This window comes from Podarcis filfolensis, assembly GCF_964270895.1.
Source record: "Podarcis filfolensis genome assembly, chromosome: 13".
Classification (NCBI taxonomy): Eukaryota; Metazoa; Chordata; class Lepidosauria; order Squamata; family Lacertidae; genus Podarcis; species Podarcis filfolensis.
This window is the reverse complement of record NC_139615.1, coordinates 37,535,883-37,558,848: the sequence shown is the minus strand read 5'-3', so window position 1 is coordinate 37,558,848 and position 22,966 is coordinate 37,535,883. Positions and strand designations below refer to the sequence as shown.

Genomic DNA, 22,966 nt, shown 5'->3' with positions numbered 1-22,966 from the left:
AGGTGCCTGCAGCTCTAGATTATTTGAAAGGAAGATACAGAGGACAGAAAGCCCAAGAGACCCGTGTTTCCTGTCTGTCTAGGCTTCCCCTTCACATGCAATATAGAACTCCCACCAACCACCCTATTTTGGGGAGTTGCAGGGCTGTCCTCAGGTCAGAAGTTTGGGCTAAATCAGACACTGTGACATTTCTAATTTATAACGTTATGCACAAGCTCAAAACACTCTTTCGTTTCCGTCAGAACTTATTCAGCTGCCAAACAAAGCACTGAAAATGGAATCCCACATAGGAGCAAAAGGAACAGGGATTGTACATGCTTCTTATTTGAAAAAGTAGAAGACCCTTAATAGACAGGTAAACACTGCCATCTGCTGGGCATTTTTCAGTCAAGCTACACCCAGTATTGCGATGAGAATTTTCACATATCTAGGATGGTCCTCACTTTAAAAAGCACACCAGAGTTTGGTTTTAATGACTTTAGCTTTTCTGTTTCTCATCCTTCATGGAAAACCTACTGCTGTCCTAGTACCTTGTACGAACAGCTGTATTCTTTTGATCTATGATTACATTGTTGTAGTTCATTAAACAGCCGTTTGTTTGTTTGTTTGTTTGTTTGTTTATTCCTTCCTCCTCTTTTTATATATATATAAAAAAAAGCCAAGCCAAATCGTCCCCCACTATGATTTTAAAGTTGAAATTACTGCCCATGCTCATGTTTGCAGACATTGGGTTGAATCCAGTCTGACAGAGCAATCCTATATGTGTATTCAGAAATATATCCCATACAGTCCAGTGGGACTTACTCCCAAAGAAGTGAGCACAGAACTTTAACTCCTGTTGCTTAAACTTGGCCCCATTGACATCAGTGGGACAAGTTAGTCATGACTTCAAAGGCCCTCAGATTTCATCAGGAACTACTTGCAGCAAACAGGGATCCAGCTCATTATTCACCCTCTGTTGCAGCTAGACTCAATCTTCTAATCACGATGTCCTCCTCCTTGTCGTCTATTAGTCACATGGGCAATGACCCAATCACAGTACAGGCAGTAAATGAAACAATACTGCAGTTCTGCATAACCAGTTTGGCTGCAGGCTGACATCATCAAGGGCAAAGAAAGCCAATTCAGAAAGCACAGCCCTCACTCCAAACAGGCAGACATTTCCCAACCTTTTTATGAATGAGCCACCAAAAAGCCAGCTCAGTCCCAGGGGATAAATGCCTCACGTGCATTTATCTTCTGAAGCTAAAGTGCTGCTCTTAAAGCAACTTCCTCCACTCTGCCTGCTCAAAGCTTACATTGCTGGGAACTAAATCGCCTGAGCTGCTCCTGCCTTGCAGCGGGTGATTGCGCACACATGGTCTTCCATGCTTTGTGATTCTGTGATGGGGACGCGATACGCCTGGCCATTAACGCAGTGACTCACCATAGCACCGACTCCATAGGCGGGTGTCACGGTGTGATGATAGGGGTCGGCGGTAGTGTAGACCCGTCCATACCTGTGAAGCAAAAGACCCGAGAGAGGAGATAATCAGATAAGCCTCTAAGACAGGGGTCAGCAAACCTTTTCAGCAGGGGGCTGGTCCACTGTCCCTCAGACCTTGTGGGAGGCTGGACTATATTTTTTGGGGGGAAATGAACAAATTCCTATGCCCCACAAATAACCCAGAGATGATAATAATAATAATAATAATAATAATAATAATAATAATAATAATAATAATTTATTATTTGTACCCCGCCCATCTGGCTGGGTTTCCCCAGCCACTCTGGGTGGCTTCCATCAAGGATTACAAATACATTAAAATGTCACAAATTAAAAACTTCCCTGAACAGGGCTGCCTTCAGATGTCTTCTAAATGTCAGGTGGTAGTTTTTCTCTTTGATATCTGGTGGGAGGGCGTTCCACAGGGCGGACGCCACTACCGAGAAGGCCCTCTGCCTGGTTCCCTGTAGCTTTGCTTCTAGCAGTGAGGGAACCGCCAGAAGGCCCTCGGAGCTGGACCTCAGCATCCGGGCAAAACAATGGAGGTGGAGACGCTCCTTCAGGTATACTGGGCCAAGGCCGTTTCGGGCTTTAAATGTCAACACCAACATTTTGAACTGTGCTCAGAAACGTACTGGGAGCCAATGTAGGTCTTTCTAGACCGGTGTTATGTGGTCTCAGTCACCAGTCTAGCTGCCGCATTCTGGATTAGTTGTAGTTTCTGGGTCACCTTCAAAGGTAGCCCCACGAGGAGCGCATTGCAGTAGTCCATGCTGGAGATAACTACTCATGTAAAAACATGCTGATTCCCGGACCGTCTGCAGGCCGGATTGAGAAGGTGATTGGGCCGGCTCCGGCCCTGGGCCTTAGTTTGCCTACCCTTGCTCTAGGGTCATTGGACAAGGCACACAATCAGTCTCAAACTTACCCATCGCTATAAGCCGTTGCTGTTGCTGCAGCTGCAGGCGTCTGGGCCACTCTGTAAGCTGCAGGGTAACCCTGCAATTCAAAGATTCAATTCAATTCAATAGCCCATCGTGCATGATTCTTGAAGGCCGCCCCGTCTCCAGTTCTTCAAAAGAAAACAAAAGTCTTCCTCCATGCACCTTCTTCCCCCCTTTCTGAATCGTGATCAAGAGCGGCCACTGGAACTCACCTCGCAGTTTGACCCACAAAGAACCCATGCCTCTTTTCTGCTTCTTCTTACGCAAGAATTTTGCCCCTGGGTCATCCACTAGTGCACTGATTTTGCATTTCAGAGACCTGCCTAGCCACCAGATGTTTGCATGAGGTCTACGCTGTGCACACAGTCTTATGCGTGATGTTAGTTCACAAAACCTCTACAGTACATGACACTCTATTTGTTATTACTGTTAATTTATTAACTACACGTGCATGGCCACACAACAAGATGCAGTCTCTGGACAGCTCTTCAATAGATAAAATACAGTCTTAAAGGATGGAGTCCCACTCTTTCAGGCCCACATGAAACCCCCAAATCAGGAGCAATTCTCATGCTGGATCACCCAGACTTGCACATGGCTCAATGCCCTTTTCCTTCATCCCACCCATACCTCCCCACTTCCCCAGCCTTAGAGGAAGAGCTGTAGCTCCGGGGGAAACCATCTGTTTTGTACGCAGAGGTGCCAAGTTCCCCTGCCTGAAACCTTGGAGAACCACTGCCAGTCCGTGTAGACAGTAGATGGACCAACGCTCTTGCCTCTAAAAGGAAGATTCTCATGTTCCTCATTTCTCATGCCATCTTGTTTCCAGGGCAATCCTTCATTCTACCCAATTTTGTGGATCCTACCAGTTTTGCAGCACTATTTTGCTAGCTCACCTGCCCTGAGAGATGCCCCCCCCCGAAGAACAACATCTACCTTTGCCTTGCAAAAGCCATGAACCCAACCCACTCTGTTTTCTCTACTCGCAGGTAACTGGTGCCAGCACATACCCAGGACCTTTGAACCCTAAAACCCAAAGAAACCCAGGTAAAGACTTACGTAGAGGTCAGAGCCATACAGACTGTCTGGATAGAGCACACTAGGTGGGAAAAGAAAAAAGAAAATCAGCACAGATGGTCCTCTACCTTGTCCATCTTATCAAGAGGGGATGATAAATCTGTCAATCTGGGTTTTTCTTAGTTTCTTATTCTAATCTTTAATTCAGTCTGCCCCATTTCTGCATATTCTCATGCATTAAAAAATATCTATTTCTACCTACTCAAAAAAGTGTTTTCAAGCACATTTCTCCCAATACATTTGTGCCTAATATACGTTATGCATTTTTCCAAGCCGTTTCTGCTAATATAAGGCATTTTTTGGATGTTACTTTCAGTAACGTACACATTTGTGTGCAAACTTCCCCTTAATAATAAACTTAATAAAATTTCCCTCAATTTTTACTGATTGATTCATTGACAAACTTGATTAGGAATTTGGAGAAGTACTTGCCATTTTTTTAAGGAGAAGTTTAAATGACAATGAGCATTCCGCCTGCATTTATTCAGATTTCCTCTTGGGATGTTTATATATCTTCCTGTTAAGCCATTCATTCCGCACTTTTCAATGCATTTCCCCATTACTTTCCTAACTGCAAGAAGTCCATTTTACCTGTTCTTGCCATTAAGTCAGGCATGGCCAAACTTCGCCCTCCAGCAGTTTTGGGACTACAGTTCCCATCATCCCTGACTACTGGTCCAGTTAGCTAGGGATGATGGGAGTTGCAGTCCCAAAACATCTGGAGCGCCAGATGTTTGGCCATGCCTGCATTCAGTGGAATGTTATATTTGCATCTGTTTTACTTGATTGAGGTTTTTATATTCACTATGAGACTGATAACGATAAAGGGCAGCTTAAAATATTCCAAATGAACAGAAAAAAGAAATAACAAAACTTTTTCCTTGTTAAGGGCCACATTCTCTCGGGTGTAATCTGCTGGGGGCTGAATACCAGCAATGGCCAGGTCCCCAAGTGACTTGGGCTCATTTCTCTCTTTCTTTGTGCCTATTTAATAAAAACATATTTGCTCATTGCAAAGATTTTGAGGGGAACTTTTAGCAAAACCTCCAGACTTCAGGACCTATTTTTAGGGCTATAGAAGCTGTCCCCATGGAAACAAACAGAACAGTCTCCGCCTCTCACCTGCCATAGGCTGGAACTGGAGAAGGGGCAGGAGCTGCTCGAATGGGATTATAGATGGCAGCTCGGCCACGCCCTCGCAGAGCCCCACGATATGCCAGGGCAGCTGGTGCCATCATGGGGTAAGGGATGCTTGCCACTAGATGGGAGGAAGAAAGATATTAATGTGTTTATTTCCAATACTTATATCCCACTTTATAGCCCCAGGAGGCTTTCAAAGCAGCTTGCTAAATATTCTCCACAATACAAGTCACATTCAAGTCAGGCAGCAGGAATGGAAATGACGTGGTGCCAGGATTATTCAGGTGCCACTTCCTGCCCTCATTCTTGGCCTTCTATTGTAAAGGTAAAGGGATCCCTGACCATTAGGTCCAGTCGCGGATGACTCTGGGGTTGCGGCGCTCATCTCGCTTTATTGGCCAAGGGAGCCGGTGTACAGCTTCTGGGTCATGTGGCCAGCATGACTAAGTTGCTTCTGGTGAACCAGAGCAGCACACGGAAATGTCGTTTACCTTCCCACTGGAGCGGTACCTATTTATCTACTTGCACTTTGTGCTTTTGGACTGCTGGATTGGCAGGAGCAGGGACCGAGCAACGGGAGCTCACCCTGTTGCAGGGTTTCGAACCGCTGACCTTCTGGTCGGCAAGCCCTAGGCTCTGTGGTTTAACCCACAGCGCCACCCGTGTCCCTTGGCCTTCTATGGACTTTGCCTAATAAGAAAGAGCTTTTTCCACAGATGTTCCCAAAGGTCAGGGAGTGTGTCTAAGCAGCTGCAGCTTGCTCAGTCCATAATGGAGGGAAATGGGGCATGCATATCCTACTAGAGGCAGAAATGATGGAGGCAAAATTGAGCATGAGCTCAATGGAACTGGGTGACTTAAAGAAGGAGTGGGTGGCCCAAAGCATTTTTCAAATAAGGAGAGAGAGAGGGGAAGCCCTAGAACAGGATTCTGAGAAGCCACCGAAGAATTTCAGCCATGACTGAGATTTTCAGCCAGTGTTGGATCTAAGGATATAAGGAGACAACCATTCCTGTCCCATCCTGTTTTTGCCACAATCAGGGCTGTTTCTCTTCCTCTACAGTTCAGCTTCTTCTAACAATTCCCATGTTCTCCACTGTGGCTAAAACTAGCACAATGAATTAAGCAGCTGATTTCAATGAAAGGAGAACGTCAAAAACACTGATGTTTGCAGACTAAAAAGAAAAAAAAAGATAGCCAATAATTGTTGCATTCTTCTTGCATGATTTTATAGTGCCTTACCTTGCAAGAACATGCAAACTGCAGCAATTGATGCTCCTGTTTTTGATGAGATTTCCCCACATCCCTAGCTGAGAGACGCCTCAGGAATGCTAGTCTTGATACTCCTGAGGCCTTAGGAAATTATACACATACACGTTCAAAAAAAAGACCAAACCCAGCATGCTCCAGCTGGATCTCTGTCAGCCTGACAACACAGACTGCTTCAACTCAGCTGGGAAGCCTCCCAGAGGTACAATAAACAGCCGTGAAACACTGAGCACAAATCAGGATGGCAGAGCCAAACAACTCTCTGCTCTTCAGCCCCTTGAACCCCAAATGAATGAGAAAATTCCAGGAGTAGAAATGCTAAACCTTGTATTCTGGTTTGGTGCTAAATAAGTCCACTGAACAGGCACAGAGCCAACCCACAAAATTTTGGAGTCTGAGGTGCATACATCTGACACTATTATTATTATTATTATTATTATTATTATTATTATTATTATACATATGACTGTTTAGTATTGCTTTCTAGTGATCACAGAAATCTCATTCTAAGTCATGGAAGGGCCAGTCCAGGGTGGGATTGTAAGTAATTGGGATCATAAAATAGAACTTATTTGATTCCAAGCAAATGCCCTAAATAAATGCGTACAGGATTTGGGGTCTTTGGTAGGTGGTGAATGAGAAAGGAAGGCAGAAATGTGGAACTTGGTGGAAGTTTAGGAGGGGAAAGTAATAGCAAAGAGATGGGGATTTACCTGTGTACAGGTCAGGGGCATAGACAGCGCCAACCATAGGATTGATCTTCCATCCTAAATGGACACAGACAAACAAGGAAAGGCTCAGAGAAAAAACTTGTCCCATCTTCATTACTATTTTCAGGTAGTCTTGCCCCTATCCTTAACGAAGCAGTTATGATGATTTTGCTGTTTACAAGTTACAGTGGTACCTCGGGTTACAGACGCTTCAGGTTACAGACTCCGCTAACCCAGAAATAGTACCTTGGGCTAAGAAATTTGCTTCAGGATGAGAATAGAAATCGTCTCCGCGGCGCAGCAGCAGCGGGAGGCCCCATTAGCTAAAGTGGTACCTCCGGTTAAGAACAGTTTCAGGTTAAGAACGGACCTCCAGAACAAATTAAGTTCTTAACCCGAGGTACCAGTGTATATGTTTTGCTGTTGTTTTATTGTCTGTCGTTTGATTATTGTAAAGGTAAAGGGTAAAGGACCCCTGGATGGTTAAGTCCAGTCAAAGGCAACTATGGGGGTTGTGGTGCTCATCTCGCTTTCAGGCCGAGGGAGCTGGCGTTTGTCCACAGACAGCTTTCTGGGTCATGTGGCCAGCAGGACTAAACTGCTTTGGGTGCAACAGAACAACGGAAGCCAGAGCACACAGAAACTCCGTTTACCTTCCCACTGCAGCGGTACCTATTTATCTACTTGCACTGGTGTGCTTTCAAACGGAGCTGGGACAGAGCAACGGGAGCTCACCCCATTGTGCAGATTCGAACCGCCAACCTTCTGTCTGACAAGCCCAAGAGGTTTAGACCACAGCACCACCCGCATCCTGCATTTTGATTATTGTCAGAGCCCCTTAAGCATATCTGGCACCATGGTTCAAAGACCCCTCCGGGCCCCCGCCCTCCATTTTCCAGAGTTGCTCTCCTCCCATGGAGGCTTGGGAGGCAAGCTGCACGCCCGCCAGCCATATGGTTGACAGGGCACAGCTGGCGGGCGTGCAGGGAAAGGGGAGGCCGCCGGCAAAGCCGCGCAGCTCCCCCACTCGCTGGGGCGCCCCTGACAGGCCAGCGCCCTGGCGCAAGGCGACTGTAAGCCCAATAGGAAAGACGGCTCTGATTATTGTATAGTACTTACCCCTATGTATTGGTGGGGGTTTTTTGTTTTTAAAATGCTCTTAAAAATATGTAAGCTGTTTGGAGAATTACTATGCGGCAAGTGAATCATAAACCAAATGTACTGTTGCTATTTTTATTCCAGCTTCTACATACCATTCACCACTGGTGCTGCCGGTGGTTTCTTGGTGACTAAACGGGCTGTGGCGTTGTTGACCTGGATCGGAGAAGGAAGAAGGGAGTGAGGCCACATGCATAACAACTTGTTGTTAGCTTCTTCTTCTTCTTTTCCTCCAAAGAAGTGGGACAAGTAAATAGATAGCCACACAGTGATGATTTTGACGAGGCTCTTAAGGGGTTTGAAGTAAGGTGGATTCATATATATGCTGTTTTTTGTTGCATCAATTAAGTGTTTTAAATTTGTTGTTAGCCGCCCTGAGCCCGGTTTTCTGAACCAGGAAGGGCGGGGTATAAATAAAGAATTATTATTTATTATTATTTTTCCCCTTGCAACAGCTTAAGCACCCAGGCAAGAGCTCATAGCATGTGGGTACTGAAATGCACACAGGCATTTATGCTGAGGACACGGTAAATTCTTACCTCAATCTTCCTTCCTTCCACAATGCTGCTGTTCAGCTTCTCCCGCGCCCGGTCAGCATCCTGACTGTTTTCAAAGGTGACAAAGCCAAAACCCTAAGAGAGAAGATTCTTCGTGATCATGGTGTCTCCCCTGCCAGGTAAGTATGCCGCCAGGATGCTTTTAGCCCAGCGATGGAAAGACAGCAAGGTCCCTACCAGAGTGAAATGGCAGACCAAGTTGATGGACTATGCAGAGATGGCAAAAATGACCGGGGAAATCAGAAACCAGGAAGATCAAAATTTTAACAAAGAATGGGGGGAGATTTATTTCGTATTTGGAAGACCCCTGTAAACAGCCGAATTCATTAGCAGGACTCCAATAACAACACTTGTAATGTAACAAGGACTTTGGATATAATGGACCAGGCATAGGCAAACTCCGGCCCTCCAGATGTTTGGGACTACAATTCCCATCATCCCTGACCACTGGTCCTGTTAGCTAGGGATGATGGGAATTGCAGTCCAAAACATCTGGAGGTCCAGAATTCGCCTATGCCTGTAATGGACAATCAAATAATTGGAGTGACTTAAAATATGCAGTAGAAAAGGATAAGTACGGAACCCAGGGAGGGGTGGAGGGAAGTCCAAAGATTCGGGAGAATCTTGTGTATTTGTTTTTATTTGTGATTTTGAATGTTAATTTTAATTTGTAATACCAAATAAAAATTAATTTGGGAAAAAAGGAGAAGATTCTCATAATCTACCTGGCCCCTTGAGATTCCAGACTGCACACCCCTTACCCACCCTGCTTTGTCCTTTCCCCTTGAGTGTTTTTGCCTGGCTGGAATGTGTTCTCGGATTCTGTTAACGCCTCTTGCTCATCCAGATGGAGGACAGAAGGAGTTTGAGAAACACTGCTTTAAAGGGAGATTGGGGGGATTAAATGGGACGCGGGTGGCGCTGTGGGTTAAACCACAGAGCCTAGGACTTGCTGATCAGAAGGTCGGCGGTTCGAATCCCCCCGACAGGGTGAGCTCCCGTTGCTCTGTCCCTGCTCCTGCCAAACTAGCAGTTCAAAAGCATTTCAAAGTGCAAGTAGATAAATAGGTACCACTCCAGTGGGAAGGTAAACGGCATTTCCGTGCGCTGCTCTGGTTTGCCAGAAGCGCTTAGTCATGCTGGCCACATGACCCGGAAGCTGTACGCTGGCTCCCTTGGCCAATATAATGAGATGAGCGCCACAACCCCAGAGTCGGTCACGACTGGACCTAATGGTCAGGGGTCCCTTTACCTTTACCTGGGGGGGGGGAAATGTGGAGTTGGCGGCTATCAGTGGCTCCTCTGCCATAGGTGGTATATGGAGCCTCCATGTTCAGAGGCAGTGTGCTACTAGATACCAGTTGCTAATGGGCAGAGGGCAACACAGTGTGCTACCACATTCTAGCTTTGCTTGTGGGCTTCCCATAGGCACCAAGTTGGCCACTTGGTCAACATCAAATCCTGCACTTGTACAGTGTGGTTGTGAGACTATCGACTAGGGATGGGGAATCTGTGGCCCTCAAGATGCTGTTGGACTTCAACTCCCATCAGCAAGGCCAGTGGCCAGGAACGATGGGATTTACGGGCCAGCAATGTCTGGAGGGGCAGAGGTTCCCCATCCCTGGCATAGAAACTGCTCAGCTTTGCCCAGCAGACCCTGACTTTCTTGTCCACACACCTCTCCATCCCTTCTTGGCAGCTAGTATTTCCATACCTTGGAGCCACGCTCATTAAAGATGATCTCCACGTCCAGGATCTTTCCAAATTGCTAGGGGGGAAAGGAGAAAAGTCAGTCTTTGACACAGACAATACACAGCCTATGCCCTAGAAACCGTGCAGAACAAATTTGTGACAGTGTCTAATACAAAACTTAGTGCTTCCCCTACAACTCAACTTATCCCTGAGCAGAAATATGGCACCTGCATCTCCTTATGCATTCCATGTGGCAACAGTGGAGAACCTGTGGCCTTCCCTATTTTGTTGGACTACAACTCACATCACCCTTGGCCATTGGCCATGCAGCTGGGACTGGTGGAAGTTGGAGCCTAACAGTATCTAGAGGGCTACATATTGAGCCAGTGACATAACATGGGTTGCCAGTGCCCAAAGCCACACAGTGGAGGGGAGGAAGCAGACTACGCATTCACATTCAACTGCCTAACAGCATCCATGTCACCCAGGAGATTGCAGCTGCAGAGATAAGAAAAGAAGAGCTGTTCTGTTGTCTGAAGAGTTCACTTCCTGGTTCACATGGAGAAGCAATTTTCGACGGAACCCAGCAACAGAAGAGTGCAGCACCGGGTGTTCGGGAAAACTCCCCCTGAGGAAACCTCCCCCACACTATGCCACTGGATTCAGCCACCCCTGCAATATGACCATGCCACCCCAGACCTCCAAATCCAACAAAGTGCTGGGGTTGGCACTACAGCGTCAACATCCAGCAATGTTGGGCAGCTGCCCAGGGACCATTGATGCTGAAGGGCCCTTACACACCCACTCAAGACCAAGCCCTGAACTTTCCCTACTCAAGAGACCCGCAAGGAGGATGAATTAAAGATCACTGCGTACAAAAAGCATCACACGACATGACTCGGGTTGGAGGGAAGCAGGGAAGAGGAAAGACTCACCCCAAACATCTGCCGCAGGTCTGGGTCACGGAAGCGGAAGGGGATGTTTGACACATGCAGGCGTTTGGGCTGGGCCTTGTTCTCGCTGCTTTCTGCTTCCTCTGCCTCGGGAGACAGCTCAGGTGCAGGGGCTTCTTCCGGCTGCTGTGGGGAGGGGTGGGGCAAGGAGGAAAAGAAGCAGGATCACAAACACCACTGAGGCAACCCTCCCCTTGCAACACCTGCACAGAGGGCATGGAGCATAACACTCCCAAGTCGTGCCATGGGCAGAACAAGGTGGTCAGAGCTGGGCAAGTTCCAACAATGGGCATTCTCCAGTTCATGTGCAAGTGGTCTTGAGGATGTGCAGAGACTCGCAGTGTAGTAACGTCAGTCTATGGAGTCTAACTGTTGCCAAGATGGGGTGGGAGGAAATTGGGTACCATGGGGTGGGGGAATATTCAGCAGCATCTTCATAGCAAGTTTACTCTGTTGCTCTGATCTTTGTACAGGAGAAAGCAAGCAGGTGTGGCCTGTGTATATGTGTGTAATGAAAGTGGTGTCCAAGACATCAGATGCTAGCAACCAGCATCATCCCAACGTTGAGCATCTGAAGCTGCCTCACATTGAGTCAGACTATTGCTCTGTCTAGCCTTAGTACTATCCATTCTTCTGACCAGCCAGAACATAAGAAGGACCATTTCTGGATCAGACCAAAGGCCCATCCAGTCCAGCATTCTGCTCTCACAGTGGCCAAGGAGATGTGTAATGGGTTCAGAGTCCTATCATCCTTGACCATTGGCCATGTTGGCTGGAGCTGATGGGAGTTGTAGTTCAAAGCATCAGAAGGGCACCAGCTTGGGAAAGGTTGCTTTAGACAAAGCAAGGGCCAATCTGCTCATAGAGAGAAATCATGAGAGACTATGAAATCCCCAAACTGACTTATTTATTGCTTCCTTCCCCGTTCCTCTTTTCATTTTGCACTGTTTGTCTATTACCTTGTATACCATTATTTCAAAACAGGAACCACCTTGAGTGCTTTAGCAGAAAGGCAGTATAGTAGATAACCATAATAATGGTGCAGTCTTCCTGGGACAGCACCATTTGAGGTTTCAAGTAGAAGCTCCTTAGATGTATGGGTGTTCTCTCAGATAGTTTAAAATCAAGAACTGGACTCACTCCCCTTGGAGGGAAAAGCAGATCAAAGAGAAGCTTTTTTTTTTTTTGGCCTGCTTTTCTGCCTGGCACGCCAGCACCGCATATGCAGATAAATTTTCTTAAATGGAGGGGGGAAGTCAGTCATGAACTCCTTTGCCCTTGAAACCTAAAGTGGTGCTGTCCAGCAAGAGCTGGTATATTTATCTGCAGAAGGATTCATGTGAAACTGGGAGGCCAACTCAATGTGACACCTGTCACACATTTTGCAGTTGTGTGAATAGCAAGTGAGAAAGGGCAGAATTCATTTCTGAAGCTCCCCTGCCAGAATTCTGCTCAGGACTGGGCTCCCCCATCTGCTATATTTACTCTTAAACAATTCACACAATTGCTAATTCCACAAATTCATTTGGTCATTTTTGTTTATCTTGTCTGTTGGCATGAAAGTTCAGGAGAGAGAGGGCCAGATCCCCTCCTTGTTTCCTACACAATCCCACCCCCCAAAATCAGATCCACTCTCTTTGCAAGGAAGATGGGGCCAATCTTCTTCTTCCCAAACTTTTCCTGGTCAACCAGAAGGGGAAAAACAGATGTCCCAATGCATCAGCAAAACATTCTGGCTTGGGTTAATGGAGAAGATGGACACAAACCAGCACACAGAAGGACATTAGTGGAGAGAAGAAGCAGGGCCAGGTGAGAGAGGGCACGATTCACAGAAACCTTGTGGAGAAGATTGGGGGACCCCAAACCGGACACCACCACCCCTCTTCTCCATGCAGATGGTCCCCCTCGACTCACGATGCAATCACCACGATGCAACATTCCAAGGCCACGGCCGAGGTGTGGGCAGCCTCTCTTGCAATGTCTTTTAAGTGCCAAAGGGTGGGGGGAGAGAGAGAAGAGCCTGAGAGAAGCAATTAATCCGGCAGGGGGACAGAGTTGAACTTGTCTTTGAAATTCCTGCTACAGCCTGGCAAAGAGGGGGAAGGCCCTGTCTGGGGCATGTGCTACCACCTAGCACCTCCTTGCGATGACAAGGAAAGCAGGAATGTCCAAACAGGCTTGGTGGAGCACGAAGTCTCACTGTTGACCTGCTAATCGCCAAAGAAGCCTGGGCTCTGTGGCTTTGTTCTTAGAAACGGCAGATAAGGCCGTAAACTGTGTCTGGACTCTGCCGTGTCAACGGCGCATGATGGGAAGCTCCCACATGCAATCTTGCACATTAAGAACAATGCATTCATGCTCAAAGAAAACTAGCCTGTCCAGGGGGGATGGAAGGCTAGGATCCTTCTTCACAACATCAAACTTCCCATGTGTGTTGATTTGTTGGGTTTTCATAAGCATTCCATCATGTGAGCTCTTAGCTGCCATCTACAATGGTACAGTCCAGACACAGGAAAGGGGTACAGGTGACACCCCCAACGCATTGGAAGAACGTGTGGGGCACACAACTTATGGACTCCTCCCAGCCATTTCCTATACCTTTGGTATACCAATAGAGCCCCTTTAAAAATAAAAATAAAATGAAAAGTAGCCCTGGGAGGCTGTGCGTTTTGTGTGGAGAAAGTGCTGAGGAGAGGCTACTTTCGCCTCCCCTCCGTTTCTGTCTACTAAGGAAATGCTTCTCACAAGCTGCCTTTCCAGCTTGGTGGTGCTTCATTCAAGCAAGCACAGTCCCTGTGAATCAATGGTGGTGAGGGAACTGGGCTCAGATAAAGATTCCTCTGAGCCCTTTCTCCTGGACACACACTTCTGTGGCCGAACCCTCCCTTTGTTTTCAAAGCAACTGGTCTCTGAGACAAGATGCTAGAGGAGAGCAATCTTCAGATGCAACGGGGAAGAAGCATGCATGTACACCGTTGCCCAGGGACAATTTCTGCTAACGTGCGTGTCTTGCTTTGACCCACTGCTCTCCGCCCCAACGAAAGTTAGGAGTCTCTACTGGCAATGATCCGTGCCCTCAGCCTGTCCACATGCAGACATTCCATTTTAGGGACAAGACGCCTTAAACCGAGTGTGACCCATTGGTGCATCTAGGTCAGTGATGTCTACCCTGATCGGCAGCGGCTCTCTCGGGCAGAAGTCTCTCTCTGTGCTGCTTGGAGATGTCAGGAACCGAACCCAAGAACACCTGCACATGAGGCAGATGCTCTACCGCTGAGCTGCAACAGCCCTTCCAAAATAAACAGTGATATCTGTGGGACGTGTGGAGAGCTCTACAATACGCCCGCTCTGTGTCGGCATGCTTACAGGCTGTGCCGGGAGTGTGCCGGCCTCTGAGCATGCCGCACCCACAGAAAGGAGCACCCTCATGTTGCTAGTAAAAAAACAAGACACGCGATTCCGGCCACTCACAAATGCAAACAATCCACCAGGCAGTAGCCAGTCCTCCATCTTCCACTGCTTCTTCCCCACCCACAACCCCCTGCCACCCCACCCCCCACCCTGGCAATACGCTCCACAACTCCCCCCCCCCCAAAAAAGCTGGATGCATCCATCAAATGCTACGCAGACTCTTTGCTCATAAAGACAAGTTCAACAGGGATTAAAACCTCCCCGATTTTGGCTGGAAGGGTCAAATGCACAGGAGTGGTAAGGGCAGGGAGGTGTCAGGCTGAGAAGACAGGCAGGTGCAGTTGCACAGTGAGTAAGAGGTTAACTATTCATATGTATTAATGAGAGTAGAACAAGAGAAACGTGATGGATGTCCAAGATGCCTGGGACAAAAACCTGAGCTTGATGGGAGAGGTCCACGAACCGTCGCTGTTAACACCCCCAGGAAAAGGCCCTAGTCCGGGAAAGACACAGTCATTGAGTGGGGGGTAGGAATTGCTACAGACCAGGAATCCTTTGGCAGTTGGCACTTAGCAAAGGCTTTCCAGCAGAGGGAGAGAGAGAAGGGAGGGGAGGGGGGAGAGAAGAGAGACACATACAGACATTAAAGCAGGGCTGGGGAATCTCATGCCCATAGGGTAGTGGTGGCAGCCTCTGTTTGACCCATGGGGATCTCCCCAGGCCGCACCCCTCCCAAACAACACTACCCCTCCCCAGACCACATGGTTCACCTGCCCTGCTCCACATTCTCCTCAAGTACTTTTGGGATGTCCTGGAACTGCGAGGCTGCCTCTTGCTTGGCAGGGTGAAGGCTGGAGAGACACCGCTTTGACTTTTGCATAGACCAGAGGTTCCCAAACTTCTTTGGCCTACCACCCCCTTTACAGGGGAGGGGGGAACCCACTACTCAGCACCCCCTCTTAAAATCCAACTTTTAAAGCGAGCAAACAATGTCGCAGTGATAAATTTGCGTTCTTTTATGTATCCATATTTCTACCTACATCCTACAACACAGAAAAGAAAATGTTTCGAAAGTAAGACACCTTGAAGCTTGAAATCGAAAACCCCTTGACTCCAGCGCAACCATCGGACCCAGGTAAGCGTCATTATGCAACAAATGAAACATGTACGAACGTTTTTCAAAATTTTCTTCTCTTCTTTATGCTTCCACCACCCCTATATTTTTATTCAATGCTCCCCAATTGCACCTGATGCTACTAATGCCCCCGGATGGTTCCAGTGCCAACCAGGGGGCATAATTAATAATAATAATAATAATAATAATAATAATAATAATAATAATAATACACCACCCATCTCGCTGGGTTTCCCCAGCCACTCTGGGCAGCTCCCAACAGAATATTAAAAGCAGGATAAAACATCAAACATTAAAAACTTCCCTAAACAGGGCTGCCTTCAGATGTCTTCTAAATGTCAGATAGTTGTTTATTTCCTTGACATCTGGTGGGAGGGCATTCCACAGGGAGGGCACCACTACCAAGAAGGCCCTCTGCCTGGTTCCCTGTAGCTTCACTTCTCACGGGGATGGAACTGCCAGAAGGCCCTCAGAGCTGGACCTCAGTGTCTGGGCTGAACGATGGAGGTGGAGACGCTCCTTCAGGTATACTGGGCAGAGACCATTTAGGGCTTTAAAGGTCAGCACCAACAGTTTGAATTGTGCTCAGAAATGTATTGGGAGCCAATGTCGGTCTTTCAGGTGTTATATGGTCTCGGCGGCCACTTCCAGTCACCAGTCTAGCTGCCGCATTATTATTTTTTTTTATAAATTTTTATTAATTTTCCAACATATATTAAAGCACAATACAACTGACAATACATAAACAAACAAACATATAAACACGTATAATTTCATAACCTCTTTTTCTTAAACCTTATTTCAACGACTTCCCCATACCTCCCTTTTCTGCATCCCTGTAGCTGCCGCATTATTACCCACTTTGGGAAATATGAGCATAGAAGGAATGAATCGCACAGCGCCAAAGGTAAGATCCACAGCCTTGGCTCCACCCACTTTTGTCTCTGGCCCCACCCATCTCCCTCTTGTGCCTCCCACTCCAGAAGGCTCTCCACTAGGGAATGAGATAAAAAAGAAAGCTCCCCACTCCTCCAATTTAGCCTCTGTGTTGCCCACCTTGGAAGCAGAAGAGTGGAAGCACCTGCAATTGAACTAAGGTGAGCTACAAAACATATACATGGGGGTGGTAACAACCCAGAGCTGTACACAGTAAGCAATGTGAAACTGAACATTATAATTCAACATGAGATAATGAAATATGTTCTAAGGCAGGCATCCCCAACCTTTGGCCCTCCAGATGTTTTGGACTACAACTCCCATCATCCCTGAGCACTGGTCCTATAAGCTAGGGATCATGGGAGTTGTAGGCCAAAACAACTGGAGGGCCGCAGGTTGGGGAGGCCTGTTCTAAGGGCTCCTTCAAAAGGCAGGTATTGTCAGGCTAAAGACCAAAGCAGCCATTAATTCTTATTATTATCAGTGCTTTTTTCCAAAAACAAATGTTTAGGGGTACTCTCATTTTCCTACTCTATTGAAATACTGCCCCTCAGTGAGGCCGAACTTAGATTCACAAAATGAACTTAGATTCACAAAATGTTCAGGGGTATACATACCCCTGTGTACCCCCAGAAAAAGCACTGATTATTATTATTACCAGCTTCTATGTTGTGTTGTGCTCTGATTTGATGTGCAGGCGTTAGGAGGTGACAAAGAACATGCAGGCTTCACCTGCTGGCTGCTGCATGCCCAGCTGGCATTAAAGGCAGAGGAACAGGGCTATAGGGGGGACCCTATAGCTGTGGCCGAGGAGGGAAGCTGGAGGCAGATAGCAAAGCAGGATTAGAGCTTGTGGGATAATTTGTAATCTAGGTTGCACAAGAGAACCATAGATCAGGGTTTGCCTGGACGTGAAACAACCAGACACAACCAGATTGACAAGTAGGGCTGCCAATTTATCGGCCCCAGCAGCTGCGTCCTAAACAACAGTTTGGTTTGCAGGAATCAGCAGGTGATGGTGGGTTTTTGGGCCCTGGAAAAACTTCACCTGTTGACTTCTACAGATTATGCAGTTGTTTAGAGGCCAGTTTTTAATAAAAGAAATTCTGGACAGATGGCAACTTTATTGGGGGCGGAGGCAGGGGGCGACGGCACAGGGCTCTGTGAGGGAGGGCATTTGTTAGTCCAGCCCTACTCCAAGGCTTACCTCACGTGGTAGATTTTGGGGTGCCATTGGAAAGCAGCCAACTGTCAGTTTGGAAGCTAAACTTTAGACGATTGGTGTGGTGGTCAATAAGAGCTACCAGTGGCATAGCGTGGGGGGTGCAGGGGGGCCGGCCGCACCGGGCGCAACATCTGGGGGGCGCGCTCGCCGCCTCCGGAGTCGCCGAAGAGCCTCGGGCGCAGGCTGTAGCAGAGCCCCATGTCTGCGGAACCGACGAGCTGTGCGCGCGTCTGGGCTGAAGGCGTCCGGCAGGCAGCGGCTCTCAGCGCTCGCCGCGCATCAGGGCCGCGGAGGGCGCGCCAGGCAGCCCCTCCTCACAGCCCCGCCGCCGCTGCTGCTGCTGCAGCTGCTGGGCCATGTTGCATTTTCCTCGCCTCTCTGCCCTCCTCCGGGCAAGCGGCGTCGTTTGGGCGGCAGCGCCAGCGGCAACTCGCCTCAGATCACCTGACACGGACCCGCCGCCGCCGCCGTGGCTACCTTACCGTAAATACCCCAGCCCAGGCAGCAGCAAGAAGAAGCTGGCAGCGGCGGCAGGTTAGGGGTTAGGGGGCGCAAATTACTTGCCTTGCCCCGGGTTAGGGGGCGCAAATTACTTGCCTTGCCCAGGGTTAGGGGGCGCAAATTACTTGTCTTGCCCCGGGTTAGGGGGCACAAATTACTTGCCTTGCCCCGGGTGCTGACAACCCACGCTACGCCGCTGAGAGCTACTACTGCTGCTGCTGCCACCAGGGAATGGAAAGGGAATCCATCAGGATTTATTTTTTTGCCTCGGGCACCAAATTGTCTTGAGCCCTCTCTGTTTACAGTCTCTCGGAGGGCACAGTGTCCTTGAGATGAGGCTATCAGCAACACACCACTTGTCTCCCATGTGGAGATAAACAGCTGCCAGCAAAGATGGTGAAAGTTGAGGGCAGGGTGGGGGGGAAGGGGAGAGAGAGAACAGGGAATCTGATAGGGGGTGCAGCGCAGCTGTCCTGGCCGGCGAAAACACGTGTTACCCAATATGGGCAGAGAGGCCATCTCTTCGAGGGTCACTGGCTCAGGCGAGAGGAGGGAGGAAGCCATTGCCCTGAAGAGTGGGGGAAAGAGGGGCAGATCCATCTAATGCATATGATGGGAGAAGAGGGTCTCACCCTGCTTCCTTTGGAGCAAGAGTCAGGAGTTGTTCTAATCTGAAACCTTCCACAACAACGTCCTGCCTGCGTGACTCGCTTTCTGCATGAGCAGTAAGGCCAGGTCTACACATGCAGCAGCAGAAGTTGGCATAATTGTGAGGTGCCAAAGTGTACCATGCTAATTCAGATTGCGGGGTGTGGGTGTCATTTTGGAGTGCTCTCTTTTATTAAAAAGGAATCCATGCAAATATGAAACCTAGCGCATCGAAGAGAAAAGAGCGGTTCTAACCCAGCAACTTTTAACAGTGCTAATATCCTACTTGCAGGAAGGCGTTTTGTTTTTTAAAGGTAGGTTTTCCTCTCCCCTCTGCCCACCTTCCCCATAAACTTATGTGGTGGAGTCCTTTCTATCGCCTCAGAATGACTGCCAGTCCACCATGCTGCTATGTGTGGGCATCAAGCATGAGAGCTCGCATAATATGAAACAGTTGTGCCATGTACCCCCTTCCCCACCACTTCTGAACAGCGTCCAGCTACCCTCAGGCCCTGTTGTGCTCCCAGTCATGGCTCCCCCACAAAGGATCATGGGAACTGTAGTTTGTTAACTCTCAGCTCCCTTGGCAAACTACAGTTCCCATTATTCAGGGGGGGGTCATGACCGTTAAAGTGGTATAAGAGTGATTTGAAGGTCTGGTGTGGATGAGATTTATAATAGACTTGTTCTTTTCTCTACAAACCTGGTTACATTTTGGGGTTAGTCTGAAGAGAGCCTAACCAAGAGTTCAGGTTCAGTGGCACGCTATGCCAAACACTGGCTTGGTTCTGTGTGGCACAGCAGCAGATCAAATGAGGAGGAGCAAAGCAGCCGTGATCTCCTCTCACACACCATACACAATATTCCCCTCTCCACAAAGCATATTCTCCTCTCCACAAAGAATCCTGCAGACTGTAGTTCACTAATGGTTCTGTGAGCTGTACTTCTGTGATGTGTAAGCTACTGTTCCCAGGAATCTTTGGGCAGGTGCTTTGAATGTATGGTGTGTACCCAGGTGAATAATACAGTGGTACCTCGGGTTACATACGCTTCAGGTTACAGACTCCGCTAACCCAGAAATAGTACCTCGGGTTAAGAACTTTGCTTCAGGATGAGAACAGAAATCTCACAGCAGCGGCGGCAGCGGGAGGCCCCATTAGCTAAAGTGATGTTTCAGGTTAAGAACAGTTTCAGGTTAAGAACGGACCTCCGGAACGAATTAAGTACTTAACCTGAGGTACCACTGTACTCCTGTTTCTCCTACCATATTTGACCTCAGCTTGCTGTGAATATGGTGTTTCCTGCTTGGCTAAGGCATCTGGGTGATTTGTAGAGAAGCGAGAGAGAGTTTAGGCAAGACTAGTGAAACATCTTGGGGAGGTTCAACACGGCGCAATTGAAAACAGAAGCTCGGGAGTTTCTGACATGTCAGAAAGATCTTACTCCATGACACACCTCTCCATGAAGAAACTCCCCACATTCGGAATTTGATTACTTTCCTCCTAAATGTATACAGAGGTAAGAAACCAACAAGGCATGGTGTGATTCTGCAACTGGGAGCAGAGAAAGAAAATGATGCCTTTGGTCTGCAGCACAGACTGGCATGAAAAGAAATGGAAGTCATCAGTAGGGAGTCCATGTCTCTAGCCCCTATGATCACCTCACACTTCCTACACACTTGCCTACGTAGCATCAGAGAGAAAGTGGGGCAGAGGGAAGCCTCCATTGCTCTCAGTTATTATCTAGAGGAAGAGATGACTGTGTCAGCATCTCTGTGTGCAAGTGCTTTTTCCTTTTTTATTAAAGCTTCTGGTCCACCAAAAAAAGAAGAATATCCACTGGTCTCTCTTCCTCACGCTAATCTTGTCCTTCCTCAGAAGTCTAACTTTGGGAAATTCCAGTGGGAGAGCTATGTTACATCACATGATGTCCCTAAAAGACATGTTGTTATTTCAGGAAAAAGCTCCTCTGTATCTGGAGGGGAAGAAGAGGCTCCCTGGCATTTAGGCCCAACATCAGGACATGGGCAGCAATTAGCTGAACTAATACCTGCCCAGGGCCACCCTCCCACCCCAGATGGCTTGGAGCTGTCATTTTTAATTTCCCTCAATGTCCTGGAATGATGCTACATCAGGGGCATCATGGGAATGTAAAATGGCAGCCCCAAACCACCTGGAGGCGGCTGCCAATATCAGATAAGACCATCAGGGCCAACCAACATAAGAGGGGGCTCAGCAGAAGACATTGTGCCTAGGGCCACCTCAAACCTCAGTCAACCTTTACTGGTACTGAGGTAAATTCCAGTCCTGCGCTCAGGCACAATGCAGCCATGAGGTAGGAGTAAAAATTGAGCACTTACAAGATGGCGAAGGGGATCGCTGCAAGAGAAAACCAGGGAAAACAGATCTATAAGGAGCTACTAAAATGGGTTTGGAAAGGACCATAGGTAGAGTCTTGATAGGACACAAACTCGGCCCTCCAGATGTTTTGGGACTACAGTTCCCATCATCCCTGACCACTGGTCCTGTTAGCTAGGGATGATGGGAGTTGTAGTCCCGAAACATCTGGAGGGCTGAGTTTGGGGGTGCCTGGTGTAGGCAAAGGAGGAAAGGGCAGTGGTTATTTTGGGGTGGGGGAGGGGGATAACTATTAGGTCCCATGAATCTGAATCTCTCTCTCTCTCTCTCTCTCTCTCTCTCTCTCTCTCTCTCTCTCTCTGTGTGTGTGTGTGTGTGTGTGTGTGTGCGCGCTGTCAACAAGCAGCAGTTGTTCAGTTGTTGACCAAAAGCACATTCTACATATGCTCAGAGGCACTTTTCCTTGTTTGTTCCAAGATTTGGGGGCTGTGGCCAAGGAAAGTCCAAACTGACGAGCACAGAAACAAAAACGCACAAAACCTCTTGTAGAAATCCGGTGCCTCTCCTGTGTTTAATTTTCTAAAATGAACAGCCTCGGTGTCTGAGCCTGTCCCATAATATTTATCCTTTGCTTTAGGAGTCCATTGCCCCCCCCCCCAACTTTTCAGACGTAGGAGTTGGTAATGGTTTGCTTCATGGCGTGAGGGTGGAATAAGATGCCACTCTCTGCACACGGTTAGAGATGCTTCCCAGGTGTCAAGGCTCAATCCTGAGAACCCAAAGGGCTAAAAGCAGCCCCTGTGGTGAACCGTGACCACGCAAAGTCCTGCAAGCCCAGCACACACCTGTCTTAAATCTACTCTCCTTCTAAAATCCCAAGATCCCCCTCTCCTTTCAGAAAATCCACCTGCCGAACACCAAACCCCCAAGAGATGTCACTCTTTTCCCAGAGAACCCTGGAACTGAGGCTCCTGGAGAAAAAATCAGGCCTGCCCTACACAACTTCTTTTGGGGTGCAAGATGTGGAGACAGGAAGGAAGAGATGGAAGTGAAATGCAACTCTTTCCTGCATTCAGGTTTTTTTTCTAAAACAAATAGAGGGGTCCAGATCCTTGAACCAGCTCCGGAACAATTTCGGAGGAATGCTGCAAATGGAATCAGGGCCATTACAATGCATGGTACCCATAACACACCCCTCGAAATAAAAAATACCGTACCCCCAAACCACCCACAATTCCCCATCCATTTGCCCATGTGTAGCCAGCCAGACCTTCAGCCATCACTTACCGCAGGCGGTGGGGGCAGAGGCAGGGGCTCTGGCGCAGCCGTTCCCTGTTCGGGGAAGATACGAAGGCTGTGATCTGGCGCTGTTGGGGATGGGTACTCTGAAGGGGTGCTGTGGAGATGGTACTGCGGAGGCAGCCGGGCCTGGGGTGGCGGCGGAGGGTACTGAGCTGGGAACGTCTGTGTCATGGCATCCGCTGGCTGTACCGCTGCATCTGGACTACCCTAAAGGCAGGAAGAGCAGAAAGACAACAAAGTTAGGAGCTGCAAGCAGTGAAGAAGAGGGGAGCAATCGCTGCCATTTTGCAGAATCAAGCAGGACTGGGGATAAAGCTGGCTCAGCCACCAATCTCCATCCCCGCAACTGCTAAGCACCAATTCCTCTCTCACAACACGTCCACCCACCTTCCTAATACACTGCTCTCCTTTCCAGACTTTTTCAGTATCCTTTGTCCCAAAGACAACGTATCAGAATAGTATGTA

At 48.2% G+C, this 22,966-nt stretch overlaps 1 protein-coding gene across 4 annotated transcripts in view; it reads right to left on the bottom strand.

Annotated features, from left to right (window-relative positions):
• The window catches only part of LOC310747956 (RNA binding protein fox-1 homolog 1-like), a 40,597-nt gene that overhangs the window by 4,530 nt on the left and 13,101 nt on the right, over nt 1-22,966 (bottom strand). For 2 of the 4 annotated variants that reach the window (XM_083583423.1, XM_083583425.1), the window contains exons 2-11: nt 22,487-22,708; nt 10,969-11,112; nt 10,056-10,109; nt 8,324-8,416; nt 7,880-7,940; nt 6,630-6,683; nt 4,630-4,765; nt 3,490-3,529; nt 2,415-2,485; nt 1,427-1,499 (exon numbers count right to left, since the gene is read on the bottom strand). In XM_083583423.1, coding sequence (XP_083439549.1) covers nt 1,427-1,499; nt 2,415-2,485; nt 3,490-3,529; nt 4,630-4,765; nt 6,630-6,683; nt 7,880-7,940; nt 8,324-8,416; nt 10,056-10,109; nt 10,969-11,112; nt 22,487-22,708 — 948 coding nt within the window. The remainder of the gene's footprint in view (nt 1-1,426; nt 1,500-2,414; nt 2,486-3,489; nt 3,530-4,629; nt 4,766-6,629; nt 6,684-7,879; nt 7,941-8,323; nt 8,417-10,055; nt 10,110-10,968; nt 11,113-22,486; nt 22,709-22,966) is intronic. The other 2 variants (XM_083583424.1, XM_083583426.1) reach the window with 1 other exon arrangement.